An 18,700-nucleotide genomic window follows, 5' to 3' on the forward strand; every position below is an offset into this window, starting at 1 on the left:
ACAGTACCTAATGAATGAACGACCACCAGGGGCTCATCGCACTGTACGCACTCCACAAAATGTGGAAAGAGTTCGGCAAGCCATACTCCGTAGTCCTAATCGATCTGCTAGGAGACATTCTTCTGAACTGAACATCAGTGATCGGTCAGTAAGGCGTATTTTACATGAAGATCTAGGATTTCATCCCTACAAAATGGCCATGGTTCAACAATTGAATCCTGGCGATTATGTAAAGCGGCTGAATTTTGCTCGAGAAATGGAGGCCATATTTGACCAAAATGAAAACATCATTTTGTTTACGACAGATGAAGCACATTTTCATTTGAATGGTACCGTTAATCAGCAGAACTATCGTTATTGGTCAGATGAAAATCCAAAATTAATGCATGAGAGACCATTACACAGTCCCAAGGTGACAGTTTGGTGTGCTGTGAGCAGTATATTTGTTATTGGTCCATACTTTTTTGAAGACGAAAACGGGACCACTGTAACTGTAACCTCAGAACGTTATAGACAGATGTTCACTGAATTCTTCCTTCCTGAATTAAGAAGGAAACTTAAGTTTCAGCAGGACGGGGCGACAGCTCACACAGCAAGAAATTCAATGGAAGCAATTCGGGCTGTTTTTCGTGGTCGCATCATTTCTCGGTTTGGTGACATTGATTGGCCTCCTCGTTCTCCAGACCTGTCCATGTGCGACTACTTCTTGTGGGGTTTCCTGAAGTCACGTGTTTACCAGCATAAACCACGTACACTTCAAGAACTAAAGGGAGCAATTCGTGAGGAAGTCGAACAAATTGGCAGGGCAATGTTAGAAAGAGTACAATCCAACTTCCGAGAGCGGCTTGTAAAGTGCATTGCTGAAAACGGCCGTCACCTGTCAGATATTGTTTTCAAACATTAATTTTCTAAAATTGTAAAATAATGTGGTTATTGTTCTGTAAATAAATGTTCTTTTATGCATAGGTAACGACATATTACTTTTTTGAAAACCGTTCATCCTTTCTGCCGCACCTTGTACATAGGGAATGTTGACAATTTAAAATGAATGCTATCAGTGATCAGAGAGTGAGCAAATCGTGATCAGGAAGCTTTTAAATTCATAGAAACCGGTTGTGTAGTGCAAAAAACTGAATTAAAGGTTCAAGTTCGCTTTCTGTAGAAAGTTGATAGCTTTTTGAGATTGAACAGTACTTCCGAGCTAGGACAAGTTCCGTTTTATAAAGAGAGTACCTACTGCATTATGTACGTTTATAAGATGGAGTAAAAATTGAATTGAATTGTTTTTATTCAATATTGAAAGGTAGAAAGAAATGAAAAGAAAAAAAGGATATGGTACTCTCCTTCCAAACATACGTATGTTTGAAAAATTCACTATAGATAAAATTAAAGGGTGGACAAAATTTGAAACAAAAACAGAAGTGAGGAGTGAAAATAAACGGATAATTTTTCAAAGGATAAGAGAGAATTATTACTATTTATCAATTACTGCTATTTATTACTATTTGCCAACTTTGTTGTACTAATTCCTCTGGCTGTTTTAATGTTATTGTATCTCTGACGTTTGTTACAACACTTTTATGTTTTATGACAATAAAGGATTATTAAAATAGAGAAAATAAATGAAGGTAGATTGAATAATTGACTAAGAAATTTTATGAAACTTTTTCAGGTATAGGCCGCTCTATTAAAGAAGCAAAATAATTTTGTCTAAAAATCTAAATTTCATACAATTCATTATTAACTTATTCCAATTTAATAATACACATAACCTAGCTTTGAAACTTCTTCAGGTATACAGGCGGCTCTACTAAAGAAGCAAAACTATATTGTCCAATCTCATTTCAAATACAGTGTCTAGTTTACAACTAAGTTATAAGTGTATTGCCATAGAAAACAGCATCCATTTTTTTCTAAAGTTTCAATTCCAATTGAAGATGACGATTTTTATTGAATACTAGAAAGTAGCTCATTGATATTGTTTAAGTCTATCTAACCTATTAGATCACAGTGCAATATTGCTCAAGCAATGTAGCAATCTATTATTCAATATCAGAGAATGAAGATCACAAGAGATATTTGAATCACTACAATTATAAGAAGCGATAAACCTATTAGATCGCAGTGCAATATTGTTCAAGCAGTGTAGCAATCTATTATTCAATATCAGAGAATGGAGATCACAATAGATATTTGAATCACTACAATTAAGAAGAAGCGATAAACCTATTAGATCGCAGTGCAATATTGTTCAAGCAATGTAGCAATATATTATTCAATACCTATCAGAATCTCTGATATTGAAGAATATTTGATTCTCTGATTCAGAGAATCAAGATCACAAGAAATATTTGAATTACTACAGTTATAAGAAGAAGCGATAAACCAATTAAATCACAGTGAAACATTATTGTTTTCCAATTCAGAATCTATGAGCATATCACACACTACTGTAATTGATATTACATAAGGCCCATATATAGGTAGCCCAATTATTGTAACATAAACTTTTACTTTGTAGCACAATACATAGTGAGATTCACTTGAAACTGGCAGCATTCCTAATGTATAACATCAAAGCTTCCCATTCAATTAATGCTGACAATTTCTCAATGTGTGGAACTTGAGTCGACCGACCATAAAATTATGCAGATTACAATTAGAGAGCCACTATATTGTTGGATTCACTTCTTCAGACTGTCAGCATTGGGTAAATGGGTCGCATATATATTATTTATAAAGAATTGCTGACAGTTTGAATTGAATCTCATTCTGTAGCAAATTATGTCACATCCTCACTGAGTTCTGTCATGCGTCTCACCGGCGGTAGACTATCAAGCAAGCATATTGCGCGTGTTAAGTTTAATGGAAGAACTTTTGTGCAACAGAAGTTTGGAGAAATTAATCTTTATGGAATCATTGATAGTGGGGTACTCTATTATGAAAATAATTTCTCACTCAAAATCGTTTCATTTGATTTATAAAATAGATTTATAGTAACCTTTGAAAATAATAAAATAATATAGAATAAAAATACAAATTATATCTTGTATTTTTATTCTATTATTTCATTAATTTCAAAGGGTATAAAATTAATCATTGAAATTAATAAAATAATAGAATAAAAAGACAAATTTCAAAGGGTACTATAATTCTATTTTATAAATAAATACAAGTGGCCCTGAATTCATACGTTTTATTCGAATTGTTTCAAAAATATTAATGCGATTTTTGTAGTAGATAGTTTGATTGTATGTTGAGAGATGTTGTGGTACGTATTTCTCCATAATTGAGAGATTAAGACAACATCAACATCTTATTCTTTCAATTGTAATAGATCAAATTTATTTAATCTTTCAGAATTACACAAATTTCAGAAGTACCACAGGCTTACGCTCAATATTGCATTTTTTGACACTTTTCAATGATATTCTATTTTTCCTTTGTTACAGATTGACTAAACGTTTGAATGGAGATCTGAATCAAACCAAACCACTCCAGTTAAACAATTGTTCGAAGAAAACTCACTTTTCCACCATCAAAATGGGTAATACAGTACTATCGCAAGCTTTCCCGAGCTATTTCAAGATTTTCCAAATCCTGTTGGTTTTCTCAGCAGTCGATACCTGTTTCGCCAACATCAGGATTGGATTTGGCATCGATGTGTTCAAGTATTGGGGAGATCTGGGTAGTTACTTTAATGACGATCACAAGCAGGTCTTGTCGCCTGTCTTCAAGAAACCTTATGCCGTTAAAAGGTTAGTTCATCTTAGTCCACATTGTATAGTTATTTTTACTGCATATATAAATTATAGCATACAGTCTACATTGTAAGTACGATTAGTTTAATACTTTACTTGGGGAAAAGAACAAAATGCAGTCAAAAGTCTAATGAGTAGAAAGTGAAACTCGCTCTCAATTTCCTTCAATGAAGTCATTGATAATAATGATCAAAGAAATATTATCAAAGCTACAAATTTTCATAATTAACCACCGTTTTTAAAGGCTTTAATTATTCAATCTCAGAAAAAAAATCTGTAAATTAGGATAGTTTTATCTGTTCCTCAGGCATTTGGAAAATTAAACATTCTCCAGAGGAAGTCTTCCATATAGACTATGACCACGGTATTTTATTTCAGTTAAAAAAGTATTTTCAAAGATGAAACATCCTTTTGGAAGGTGAAACATTCTCCTTAGGAAGCCTTTCATATAGACTAAAACTATTGTATATTATTTCAGACAAAAAAGTATTTTCAAAGATGAAACATTCTTTTGGAAGGTTTAACCATAGAGAAACAATAGCGTAAGTAGATATCCCATGGTATAGGGCATTTATGTCGCAACTTTTACTGTTATCTCAAGCTCATAGTCAACATAGCTCTTTCCCGTGATGCTGTGTGACGCTGGTAGACTCTCATATTGTGCCGTTCATACAATCCTCCCCCCCCCCACCACCAACAAAACATTAAAAATCTGCAGTAATCGACAATAATCGGCTTGAGATAACAGTAAAAGTTGCGACATGAACGCCCTATACCATGGGATATCTACTTACGCCATTGTTTCTATATGGTGAAACATACTCCAGAGGAAGCCTTTCATGAAGACTATAACTACATTATATTATTTCAGTTTAAAAAAATATTTTCAAAGATGAAATATCTTTTAGAAGATGGAACATTCTCCAGATGAAGCCTTCCATATAGACTATAATTACGGTATTTTATTTTAGTTACAAAAGTATTTTCAAAGATGAAAAATTCTTTTGGAAGATGTAACATTCTCCAGAGGAAGCCTTTCAGACTATAACTACGGTATATTATTTCAGTTACAAAAGTATTTTCAAAGTTGAAACATCTTTTAGAAGATGAATCATTCTCCAGATGAAGTTTTCCATATAGACTATAACTACGGTATTTTATTTCAGTTAAAAACGTATTTTAAAATAATTTAAATTAATATTTTCTCTGTTGCACAGGCATTTGGAGTTGGAAGATAAAACCGTGATCAGAGGAGCTTTCCAGATAGAGCTATGCCGTGATGTGCCCCAGCTCTTGGAGGCTTTCTTTAGACCTTACATTGTAGAGAGGTCATCAAAGTCATGGAAAATATTCTCTTCAAGTAAGTACTCTCTCAACTAAGTTAGATTCACTTAAAACTGTCAGTATTCTCTATGAACAACACTAATACTGCTCATTTAATCAATGCTGACAGTTTGAAGCTTATCTCACTGTACCTGATTTATTACTTCACTACTTTGTTAATCAAATTAATGAAATAATGAGAGTTATTCCTTTTTACAAAAGTATAGAAAATCACAATTTAATAAACATAGGAACTAAGTTGACCAGATTAAACAGTATTCGTGGTCAACTATACGTATACTTCTTTTCGTTCCAAAGAAAGTACACATGTGCAGAGCTAATTAATATTGAGGACTAATTTTCTGATATTTTTGCAATCAAATCATGACCAGCAAACGTTAAAATTGACAGAAATCGGTAGCAGAAATGGTTGTTGATGGAATATTTCTGTACAGGAGTAGGCTACGAAATATATTATTTTGTTTCACTTCTACTCAAGACCACAAATTTTAGAAAAAAAGCTATAGGTCTATAGTATTTTTAAGAATGTGAATTACGAGTTTTGAAGCAGGCAGTCAGATGTTCAAATATAATATTATTCATTATGAAATAGTGTTTATTATAAACACTATCAGGTAACCCGTGCTTCGCAAGGGTCTAATTGAAAACTTGACCTATCGGTACTGAAATCTTGAAAAATTTTAAATGCCCTATAACAAAGCCACCTCTAATACAAGGCCGCGGCCTACTATATTGCAACGTCGCAGTGTAGGCCTAGAATCTAATACATGATTGTTGAAAAAGATTTTAAAAACATAGCCACCTCTAATACAAGGCCGCGGCCTACTATATTGCAACGTCGCAGTGTAGGCCTAGAATCTAATACATGATTGGTGAAAAAGATTTTAAAAACATAGCCACCTCTAATACAAGGCCGCGGCCTACTATATTGCAACGTCGCAGTGTAGGCCTAGAATCCAATACATGATTGGTGAAAAAGATTTTAAAAACATAGCCACCTCTAATACAAGGCCGCGGCCTACTATATTGCAACGTCGCAGTGTAGGCCTAGAATCTAATACATGATTGGTGAAAAAGATTTTAAAAAATACCAGCTGACCTTTTTCACCAATCATGTATTAGATTCTAGGCCTACACTGCGATGTTGCAATATCGTAGGCCGCGGCCTTGTATTAGAGGTGGCTATGCCTATAACCATCCATCCTCGGTAGATTAAGAATCTATATGCAAAATTTCAAGTTAATCAGTTGAGTAGTTCCCCAGGTAGCACAGAAACGTTGAAATAACGTTAGAAACACGTAATACCTTAACGTTGAAAAGACGTTTAAATTCAACGTTGAAAACACGAGAAAATGTCCGCCGTTTCCACGTTATTTTCAACGTTGAATAATAGTTGAAAAAACATTGTAACAACCATTATTTTCAACTATAAATAGACGTTGAAAGCACGTCGTGACAACCATTATTTTCAACCATAAATAGACGTTGAAAGCACGTTGTGACAACCATTATTTTCAACTATAAATAGACGTTGAATTAGCCATACTTTTGAACCGGTACCTTATCAATTACATGGTAATATTTCTAAAATCATTTGAAAAGAGATGAAAATACGAAATCATATTTCCATTTATTTACATATGATTTCATGTAACAGAAATATTACCCTGCAATGCGGTACATTGGTAAGTTGACATTAGAAACACACAATAAAAACCATATTCATCTCTTTTCTGTATAGGGCTACTTTTTATAGAAATAGAAAGGAAAATAAAAATCTCAGTATCCTTTTTGAATTATTATTTAATCACTATTATTAATCATTATTTAAATGATTCAAAAAGGATACTGAGATTTTTATTTTTCTTTCTATTTCCATATTACTTCAATTTTGATCCACAAAAATAGTATGATGAAAGGTTGTTTAAAGAACTAAGATGGTTACAACCAAATTACCATGGTAATTTAATATACTCTGCCAAGCTCAAAAACATTTTATGTCTGTAAGAAACATAAATTAAAACTATTATTTCAAGAATTATAGCAATTGTTTAAAAATCTTGAATTTTTAGTATGATAATTTTATCTGTGGTGAGCAAAAATAGCTCAATTCTTTCTAGCAAATAATATATATCTAAATTTTTACTTGACATTTATGCCAGGTTTAAACTATGCCAATTGGCAAAACAATAATAATTGTCAATTAGTTTTTATTTAGCTATGCCTAGATGATGGTTCTAGAATTAAAAGATTCAATTGATACTTTACACCAGCTATAAATTTCAGAAGACAATATTATTGTCTTGTCAATTGGCATCGTATAAACCCGCCTACATTTTAGTTTTCAGGTATGATGATAGTTTGTGATTTATGCAATAGAGAAACAAATATTTTATTACAGTGTTTCAATAGAAAGGGACTTTCAAAATAACTTTCCACTTTCATTTCATAATACTTTTTAATTACCGACGAAATTAGATTGTTTTTTTCTCCACTGAAAATACTCTGCCGCATACTTTAGCCAATCCTTAATAGCGTCTTCAATTTGGGTCTCAATGCCCACAGTCGACCCACAAGATTTTTTGATAGAATCTGAAACATAAGGTAATATAAATTTTAATAAGAAATTCTATAATATGAAGGCAGATGAAATTTTGCCACTACATAGGAGTTATTATTTGATACAGATGTTGCATGGTTAAAAGGGAATAAATTGCTTTTAACAACAAGTACAGAAATTTTTCTCAAGTGCACATCTAATAATGTTATACATTTGATATTTTGTTACACACATTGATATTTTGAGTCACAAGGCGAGGTGATGACTGTTTTTTAGATAAAAATAGTCCATTACTATACAATAGTCAGACGAGAAAGTCACACCAGCTGTTCGTTCAAACATTCAAAAGAACTAAGAATAAAGTAAGAATATTGGGTTTCCAAATTTTGTAGCATAGACGAATTTTAACTTGAAATACTCCTCTTTCATTAGGCCTATAGAAGTAAACAAATAAGGCTCTATATAAAAACGGCAGAAAATTTATTTTTTAATTTATGAGTAAAATTTAATAGTTACTGTAGGTACATACTTAGTTTTATGAAAAAAACAGTTGTATCCCGATATTTCAACCATTTTTTATTGGCCTACTAAATTTTGTAAACCTAGACCAAAAGTTTAAAATCACAATGAAATTAATCAAAAATATCCTTGACATATATGGGTTGTAAACATGCATAAATTAATTGAAAATTTAATTTTAAAATGAACAAGTTTAAGCTAAATTTCGTCACCATGGAATGACAATATTTGGAAAATGTTAATATTTATGAGCTGAACTCCGGACACCCGTTTTCAATTTCTTGGATCACCGAGTTAATTACTGAACTTGTTAAAAGCAATCACTTTGATGTTAAGTGATTTATATTATATTAAGTTCAGTGTTATTATATTAAGTTTGATGGAATTTCTCAACACAAGCAGTCCTGTGACAAAAACAATACATAGATAGCATAATAAAAATATTTGTGCAGGAATCAAAGTAATAGTAATTTATTTGGAAGTTAAGTAGTAGGCTACATGTAAAATACTTAAAACCAAGCTTATTGTATTATATTAATTTTTAATAATTATATTAAATTAGAGCCCTCTAATTTAAAACATAATATAACTTACCTAACCCTAACCTCAAATGTAAACATAATTATGTTCAACACACAATATTTGTTTTGAAGTTTAGACAATAAATCACCAAACAATCTCATCTTTTAGATAAGAATAATAAATTAAATAAACTTACCAAGTCAAAGTGGAATAGGTAGACTCTTCTAAAAGAGTTCACAACTTTCATCAACGTGATGAGAATTCAAACATGAAATGGCGTTGATCAGTCGATCGTCGTTGATAGATCCGTTTTTGTGTAAGGACTACTGTAGCGCTGTGAGTGGTGGAATTGGAAGCTCGTTTTCAACGTGTTTTCAACGATAGATCAACCGTTGAAAACAACGTTGCATTTAAAACTTTGAAAAATTCAACCGCTAACGGTTATTCAACCTCAACAACCAAATTTCAACGTTGGAAACACGTAGGTGTGCTACCTGGGATCAGATGTGATGATGCGACATTCGTGAATTTCCTATTCCCTACGTGTATAAGCCAATTCTTTCCTTTATTATAGATTTTATGAAATTGTTATACCATTATAACTTGAGATCTCAAAACAACTTCTCAACAATTGGAACACAATTTCGCCTAATAACACACTTTCACTACAAACACACACAAACTCTGTTCAGAACAATGGTGACTCATTATTGTAATAGATCACTATTGTCTGGCATGATAGACTGAATAATATCTAATTTAGAAGGCCAATGTCTTCAGTTCGTTGACCTTCGGATTTGATTAAACTATTACAATCACGTGACTACCGTAAATATAACGGATCACAAGTACCGTATTGAAAGATGGCATCATAAATAATAAAATATGACTAGCATTATCACTGTAATGACAAATTGCTTTTCTAAAATATTTTTAGATTGATTAATTGACTGACATATACCTTATGCATGTGAATTTATTTTGAGTTTGTGTGTTATGTGTCATTGAACTCTTATTTTCAATTGTTAAGTTACATATTTGTTTTGTTAAGTAATATTTTCTGGTGAGGATGATGAAACCGAGGCTCAAATTTCTCTTCATGAATTTCTCTAATTTCACACGATATTGTCATTGATAAGACTTGACCAAGTTATTAGTTGTATTTATTTATTCAGTATTATGATTGAGAGATTATTATATAAACTAGATCTAATAATTCATTAAAAAGTTTTTGTAGAAAGAGTTCACTCACAGTTCACTTGGAGCAAAGAGTATATGTAATCAACGGTGGGAATGAGAGAACTTGAATGGGTTTTGATGTCATGTATGACATATATAATATTCTCTTAGGGCCAGACCATACTAGTAGTTCTGTGAACAGTAGACCTCACGCAGTATTCTCATACACAAGTACCTGATTGAAACTATGGACCTTATGGAAATACAACAATAGACTGGCTTCTCCACACATCTGTGTAATCACTTGTCAGCTGATTTATGATGAATAATTCTATAGTCTGATTATTACTCTAATATTGGCGTATGAAGGAGGCTCCTTTTTCCTTTTATATTATCCTTGAAATGCAAAATTTCCAAAAACCTTGTATATACGTCGACGCGCAATTAAAAAAGGAACATACCTGTCAAATTTCATGAAAATCTATTACCGCGTTTCGCCGTAAATGCGCAACATATAAACATATAAACATTCAAACATTTAAACATTAAGAGAAATGCCAAACCGTCGACTTGAATCTTAGACCTCACTTCGCTCGGTCAATTATGCGTTTTTTCAAGCGTTTTCTCAGGCGTTTTTTCACTCACCTACCTAATCAGCCAATCGGAGAGCTTCCTGCCCTGCCGACTCTAAAAATGCTGTCTCAAAACGCCTGGAAAACGCTTAATATTGTCTGGCCCTTAGTTTCTATTTTTCTATGCTTGGAATGGAGACAACTTTCCACTACCAAGCTCTCATAATAAATTGTGTACCCGTATAATAGTCATGTAAGTAGTGAAATAATAAGTTGAGTGGTTATAATACGATAGGCTCTCTAAATTTGTTTTTCTATGAGAGTTTGCAAGTTAAACGTGTATCTCAATACAGAATTCATGAGTTATCCAATCTACAGATGGAAATTACTGAGATATTGCAATTTTATTCAAATGCTATGCTTTATGCAAGTCATGTTAAAGATTGGATAACTTATTATTATTATTAAATGAAAATCCAAATTAAATGCTGTAATTCACCCCGAAGACTTCTGCTACTGCAAATATTGACAACAGGGTAAACAGCTATATGGAAATTCGATGAGCGCTACTATTCAAAAATTATTTGTCAGCCGGGGAATGGGCTGACAATTAATGTTCCTGGGATAACAAATAATTTTTGAATAGTTGGCTGGCGCTCATCGAATTACAGCATTTGATTTAGATTTTCGTTTAATGATAATAATAAGTTATCCAATCTTTAACATGACTTTGTTGTAGTTTAGACAGTATGTATCTTTGTAAATATTTTAAAAAACCTAACTTTTTGTGAGATGAGAAATGCATGATACTCCTGAGGAGGAGCTTCATTAGCCTCATGCATCCTCATCTCATTCCTCAGAGAAAATGCATTCTTCAACTCATTACATAAAGTGAGTGCCGGTTGCACAAAAGCCGGTCAAATTTTAATCGTGATTAATCCACAAGAACCAACCACAGAAACCGTATCAAAAATGCTTTCTCTGATTGGTTCTCGTGGAATTAATTATGGTTAAAATTTAAACTGCTTTTGTGCAACCGGGCCTAAGTGTTTTAAAATATTTTCAAATATACGCATAGTGTCTTAACTACAACAAAGTTATTATTATAGTGTGTCGTCTACAATCATCAATCGTTCGAAAATCATCAATTGCTCGGCAAATGTTCGAGAATGATAATGTATACAGAACTAGAAGAGTAGTTGAAAATTTAGCTAGACACCCCAGGGTGTATAACACTTTTTTCAGAAATCCTTTGTCTTTTTGGGGCCAAAATTTTCCAACTATCTACCTGATTATATAAGAAATATTGAGAACAAAATACTTTTGAAAAAACAAATATCAGAATGGCTTACTGGATGTCTGCCTGAAACTATTTAGAGTTATTTTTCTGTAACTATCTGATTCCCATTCTATTATAATACTTCTTTTACTTTTTTGCACATACCAACTTGAAAGAGAAAGATATGTGTGAGTGTAGCATTAAAAACTTTTTTCACTGACCTCCTATTTGCATACAAATTGAGAATAATTTAGCAAGTATTATTTTTATTTTGACAGGAACTAACTGTATAGAAGTTTATATCTTTATTTCAATGAGTTGTGTTTTTTTTTGTCAAAATAAAAAATGATTTGATTTGATTTTTAGAACAAAACAACGCCAATTTTCAACATGAATCAAGCATGACGATGTATTCCACTCCTGTTTGCAGACAAGAAATTTCTTAAGCGAACAGTATTGTTGTATTCCATGACATTTGTTATGTAAGTAATGCCATTGAATAAAACTTGATTTGATTTTACCTCGAATTTTTATTTTGATAAACCTTCATTTTCGTTTTTACTTCAAATTCTTGTGTAACTTATGTGTGATCTTTTTTGTCAGATTGGAGCAAATCCCGTATATCAGCCACAATGGGAGTGAATTCGACCTACTTGACAAGTCAGTACGGCTTTGCCTACATCAGGATATCCAGATACCAGGAGGCGTTCACTCTGGACCCAACCATTAGACGTAAGAAGGATCTGTTGCCTCATGTGGCCGTCAATACATACACAGTCATGTCTAAGGACTCGAAAAGTGTGATGGACTTCTTCACCAATACTGGTTCACACTATATTCAGTCCTATGTGACTGGGGATGCTCTCTATCAGGTAAAATTTGAACAACTATTTATAATCATTAATATATATTGTTTGGCTGTATGAAACAACTTTTAAATATTAATAACTAGCCGTCAGGCTCGCTTCGCTCGCCATATTCGTCTAGCCAGAGGGCTCCGCCCCCTGGACCCCCGTCTGGATCGTCCAAGAATGAGATCAGCAGGCCTGCTTCGCTCGCCTGCATTTTTTCATTTGAGCATTTTTATCATATGTTAGGACAATCCAGTCGGGGGTCCAGACTAAACGTCTGGCTAAACGGATATGGCGAGCGAAGCGAGCCTCACGGCTCGTAATATAATATTCCCAGGATTGAAGTAGCAGTGCCCAACTTCAACTTGGTGCCAACCTAACAAAGTCAACTCAACTTAATGCCAACCTGACAAAATTATTAATTTAGTTACCAGTTAACAACTGTTTCGAAGAGGTACTCTATCTAGATTATAGTTCTATAGTAACATATGATATGGAAATTTCAATTATAATTAAGAGATTGGGAGAAGAAGAATATACATGCTAAAAGACGAACTTCAAACCCTTAAAAACCACCCTTAGAGTTAAAATATTGCCAAAAGATTTCTTAGTGCGCCTCTAAAGGGCCAACTGAACATACCTACCAAATTTGAACGTTTTTGGTCCGGTAGATTTTTAGTTCTGCGAGTGAGTGAGTGAGTGAGTGAGTCAGTCAGTCAGTCAGTCAGTCAGTCAGTGAGTGCCATTCGCTTTTATATATATAGATAGAAGATAGAAGATAGATACTCAACAAAATATTGCTGAAATAATAGAACGAGTTTATTTATTTATTTATTTATTCGTTGACAGAATCACAAATCATATAAATATGATTAGGAAGGAACAACAGGCTTGGCCCAAATCTATTCCATTCCCCAATTTTGATAAATTAATAAAATGTCCAAAAAACAGGTTATGTTTCTACTGTAAAACGTTCAAGTTCAATAAATTATTCTTATTTTTGAGTTGTTCAAGAATTAAGATTAACATTCCAAAATTTATAGATGGAAATAAATTGGAAGTTGCATTGTTTAAATGCTAATTAATGAATAATTATTATTAAACGAAAATCCCAATTGAATGCTGTAAATCACCCCGAAGACTTCTGCTACTGTCAATATTGACTACAGGGTAAACAGCTAGATAAAAATTCGATGAACACTACTATACAAAAATTATTTGTCACCCTGGGAACCGAACCCAGTACCCCCTAATTGCCGGTCAGGAATGCTTATTCTTACACCAAACTGACAATCTCTGGATAGCAGAGCTCATTTTATACAAAACCTTAGCGGCCAGCCAGTCTACAGATGGAAAAATGGAAGTTGCATTCGTCAAATGCTAATTAATGAGTAATTATTATAATTCCCGGGCTAAGAATAGTTATTTGTGCAACTAGTGCGCAAAGTGACAGTTTGCTGCACCGAAAGAAACGTTTACGCCCGAGCCGTAGGCGAGGGCGGAATGGTTTGTTGAGTGCAGCAGAGGAACTTTGCGCACGTATTTCACATTAAGTTTTTCCTACAGTTACCATTGAATATGAAAAGTGGGTAATTATGGGTAAAATTGCGTGAAATCCATCAAATGTTTTTCTGTGTAATTTTATTATTGATAAAAACCTTATTCCTAAAATCCTAAAGTCCTCGTTGTCCTCCATTATAATATATAATGAATAATAATTAGCACGTTGTGCTTCGTTGCACCTCTGCTCACTATAGCAGCCCAGTCACTGTTACCAACTTCATTTTGATTTTGCTGCACTGTTGCTCCATATAACCTACTAAGTATTTTGCGTTGCCATGTTGCAAATCTGGAGTGCAGAAAAATTTTTCCCGCACTAGAGCGGAAAAGTGATTCTTTGCGTTCTGTAATCAGTGCAGCAATGGCCACTTTTCAACGTAACTGTAGGAAAATTATTTTTAGCATTTAATTGGGAAAATTATTTTCCTACAGTTACGTTGAAAAGTGGCCATTGCTGCACTGATTACAGAACGCAAAGAATCACTTTTCCGCTCTAGTGCGGGAAAAATTTTTCTGCACTCCAGATTTGCAACATGGCAACGCAAAATACTTAGTAGGTTATATGGAGCAACAGTGCAGCAAAATCAAAATGAAGTTGGTAACAGTGACAGGGCTGCTATAGTGAGCAGAGGTGCAACGAAGCACAACGCGCAAATTATTAGTATTAGATATTATAACCAAGGACAACATTTTTATCCAATTTGACAATAAATTAAGGTTTTTATCAATAATAAAATTACACAGAAAAACATTTGATGCATTTCAGGCAATTTTACCCATAATTACCCACTTTTCATATTCAATGGTAACTGTAGGAAAAACTTAATGTGAAATACGTGCGCAAAGTTCCTCTGCTGCACTCAACAAACCATTCCGCCCTCGCCTACGGCTCGGGCGTAAACGTTTCTTTCGGTGCAGCAAACTGTCACTTTGCACACTAGTTGCACAAATAACTATTGTATAGTATAGCGCTCATCGAATTTCCAACTAGCTGTTTACCCTGTTGTCAATATGTGCAGTAGCAGAAGTCTTTGGGGTGATTTACAGCATTTAATTGGGATTTTCGTTTAATAATAATTATTCCAACAAATTGTTCAGATTGGTTTGATAGTATTCTACATTCTACAATACTTGGAAGAGTTTACAGTTCTTGTGCACGTATCTTATTGAATTTTTAAAAAATGGAATCTCCAATAATTTTATTCAAAGTGGAGTAATAATCATGAAGTTATATTATCTATTAATAGTGAGATATATTTCAAACGTTCGCATTGTTGAATGGAAAGCATCTATGCTATTTATGAGAAATTCTGACAGTTTAATGAAGTGAATCTCAACATAACAGAAAAAGCATAGGTGCTAAAGTTTGCACGCTGCCTGAGATAGATTCAAATTTTCCGTTTATTTTTTTAATGCTGTTGAGAGTATAGACTATAATAACTATCAAAATTCACAATTTATTATCTGCTATCAAAGTTACAAAATGTTTGGGTTAATCCTATTTTTTCTCTCTCCCAATCATTGATTTGATTGTGTCACATGTAAACAAATGACGAAATGGAATGTGATAAGTTAATAAATTTTACACAGGTCTAGAAAATTCGGACTATCTGTTATTGTGAACTCTTATATCACTCAATGTTTATAATATGTTTTTTGTGTAGTTGAGAAGTTGATATTGTGGTAATTATTCATATTAAATAAAAATACTAAGAAATTGTCAAAAACCACAGATTTATTGATACTCAGAAAAACCGGTTTCGGTTGTTACACCATTGTCAATCTCTGATAAACTGGATCTGGAGTTTATCAGAGATTGACAAAGGTGTAACAACCGAAACCGGTCTTTCTAAGTATCAATAAATCTGTGGTTTTTGACAATTTCTTAGTATTTTTATTTATTTTATAATATGTAGTTGTTAAGCTGCGTTGCTTTGGTTAAACAAAAATTTTTGTTGTGGATTATAAATTCTACCAGATTTTGTAACATGACAACACATTATGTGTGCAAAATCTAACATTCATTTATTCATAGACAATAGATACAATGCAGGTAAAAACAACAGGCATTCGCCCAAAACTGCTTTAAACCTTAATTTGGAATACACAGTCCAGAGGTTACGTAAATGTTAACTTAACTCACACACTATTTCAAGTCCAAAAAATGTATGTACTACTGTACAGTAATTTTGAATTTATCAGATTGATTAATTTCAAAATACAAACCTAAACAAAAATTGTTTACAATTTCACAATCACAAAAAAATATTAAAAATTTCACTTGAAACCACAAATTATACTTTTGTTAAAATTCTAAACGTCAAAAATATGTTATTCAATGTTTCCAACATGTACTCCAATTTGCTGCTAATTTCCAATCTAAAATAAGTCAAGAAATAGAATTGGTTGTCAGAAAATTTTATGTTGAACTACAGAATTTTCAAATCAGGAATAAATAGTTTTTTTTTTTAATTTAATTGAGTTGATACTATGATAGACAAGAGACAGGACTTATTCAAATTTAGTGTTATAGTGGAAATTTCGAGCTACTCTGTTCAAGATGAGACATTTTGTTTCTATGAAAATATTCAAATAAATAAATCAACTTTTTGGTTGAGAAAAGAATTTAGAATGCATGAAGCTCCTTTTCAAGAGTGTATGAATCTATTCCTCAGAAGTGAGTAATTGCTTAGTGAAATTCATTCCACAATTCTCAGCCAAAAAAGCAAGTTCATTTGAATACTTTCTTTGAAACAACATTATTTTTTTCTCTTCAATGTTTGATTCCATTACGAACTGCTTGTTAAATAATCACTTTGAACAATTAATTACGACATAGCAGTCAGCTATGTATATAGCCTGACTGCTATGTCGTAATTAATATTGTTCAAAGTAATTATTTTTTTTATTTTCTTATTTTTAACAGAGTTATTATCAAGTGTTTTGTCAAATCATCATGGAAAAGTTTTCATTAAATATCGATATTTTTCAGGTGTTCGTGTTCTCAGTGCCGAATTTCCTGATAATCCAAGACGAATTCCGCATTCACGGGCCGAAAAACATATCAGCGGACACTCTATCCAAGTACATGTCACCCTACTACGCTGAAAACGTGGGCGATATCATGGTAGCCAGCGGCAACCCAGCCCTCAAATCATGGGCATCCAAACACTTTCTGATGCAAATTTCATTCCTCACCTATCCCAGCCTAGTCAAACTACAAATAATGCCTGGATTAGCCGGCAAAATGGACCCACTGCTAGGGAATAAAACTGTTCTACAACTCGAATTGAAAAGTTTGGAGTTCGCTTTTAGGGACCCCAAAAAGAAACGATGGTACCAGAGATCGCTGGATAATTATTTGAAGCTTTGGGAGGAGAATGGATGAACTTTCAAGTAGTATTTGAGAGGGAAAAGATTTTCGACGTTGATTTTGTTGTCAGATCAAACGGGTAATGAGGAAGATTGTGGTATCTCAACTGATAACACATGCTAAACTTAGGCTGTGATACTAGCATGCTATTCTGCTAGACACATGTTAGGACCTGCCAACTATATGTGAGGAATGTTTCATTGGTAATCATATAATTCTTCTTGCACTTAATACCAACTGAGTAGAATTAAATGTGATGTTGTTTTTGAATGAATATAGAGACTTCTTTAATGGAGAGTGGGATTTGTGGTACTGTATTTAAAATACTTTTTGTGTAGTTGAGAAGTTGATATTGTGGTAATTATTCATATTGAATGAAAAAGACTAAGAAATTGTCAAAAAACCACTGATTTAACCACACACTAAATCAGTGGTTTTTTGACAATTTCTTAGTCTTTTTCATTCAGTATTTAAAATATATTAAGTTGCGTTTCGCTGACTATATTTTATGTGAGGAATATTATTGTTATCATTCTAAAATACGAGTAATTTGAATGTTGTTTTGACTAGAAATAATTGGCTTTTAGTGGAGAGAGAGAGACGTCTGAGAAATCTGTGTTTTGATCTGAAGAAGAAGCGGGTCTTTTATTTTCTGAAATAAACCAGTGATCGTTTAATTACTCAGTGAGGTTTTCTTCAAAATGTCAGATACAAACCTGATTAGAGGAGGTATCTAGTATCAATTTGTCATGAATAAAACACAGAGATGTAGTCAACTATCACCAATAATTTTATTTGGAGAAGAACACAACATGTTTCAACTCTTTTGGTGTCATTCCAGTGTATTAATCTGTCCCTTTTAGTAATTAAATATTTGATCTCAACTAGTTGTAATGTACTGCATTGTATCAATTTTTACTGTATATTAATATAATTTTATACTATCTCAATCAGCTATCATAATAATATACGGTAACACTGTTATTCAATATTTTTTGTATGAAATAAACATGATTGTTAATAAGATTTGAATGGATCATTCTACAACTACTTCTAATTATTTATCCTATTTAAATTTGATTTGTATTTAGTTAATGTTAGTGTCGCATTAGAATTTAAAAACAACGAAGAGATTGCCAATTTTATGGGACCAGACCAGAAGCTATTGTGCTAGTTATCA

General features: G+C 32.9%; 1 protein-coding gene across 1 annotated transcript; it reads left to right on the plus strand.

Annotated features, from left to right (window-relative positions):
* The first annotated feature begins 3,452 nt into the window (after positions 1-3,452).
* LOC111049901 (torso-like protein) lies at positions 3,453-17,877 on the plus strand. Its single transcript, XM_039439311.1, has 4 exons — positions 3,453-3,758; positions 4,979-5,121; positions 12,340-12,608; positions 17,140-17,877. The coding sequence occupies exons 1-4, from the start codon at positions 3,544-3,546 to the stop codon at positions 17,533-17,535; spliced, it is 1,023 nt and encodes a 340-aa protein (XP_039295245.1). The 5' UTR covers positions 3,453-3,543; the 3' UTR covers positions 17,536-17,877.
* The last annotated feature ends 823 nt before the right edge of the window (positions 17,878-18,700 follow it).

This window comes from Nilaparvata lugens, chromosome 12 (genome assembly GCF_014356525.2).
Source record: "Nilaparvata lugens isolate BPH chromosome 12, ASM1435652v1, whole genome shotgun sequence".
Taxonomy (NCBI): Eukaryota; Metazoa; Arthropoda; class Insecta; order Hemiptera; family Delphacidae; genus Nilaparvata; species Nilaparvata lugens.

What these genes read in the sequence shown, in the direction of transcription:
- LOC111049901 (XM_039439311.1), top strand. Translation starts at nt 3,544, where the DNA reads ATGGGTAATACAGTACTATCGCAAGCTTTCCCGAGCTATTTCAAGATT. An exon ending in AAACCTTATGCCGTTAAAAG is followed by an intron (nt 3,759 to 4,978) that starts GTTAGTTCATCT and finishes TCTGTTGCACAG; the next exon opens with GCATTTGGAGTTGGAAGATA. An exon ending in CTGGGGATGCTCTCTATCAG is followed by an intron (nt 12,609 to 17,139) that starts GTAAAATTTGAA and finishes GATATTTTTCAG; the next exon opens with GTGTTCGTGTTCTCAGTGCC.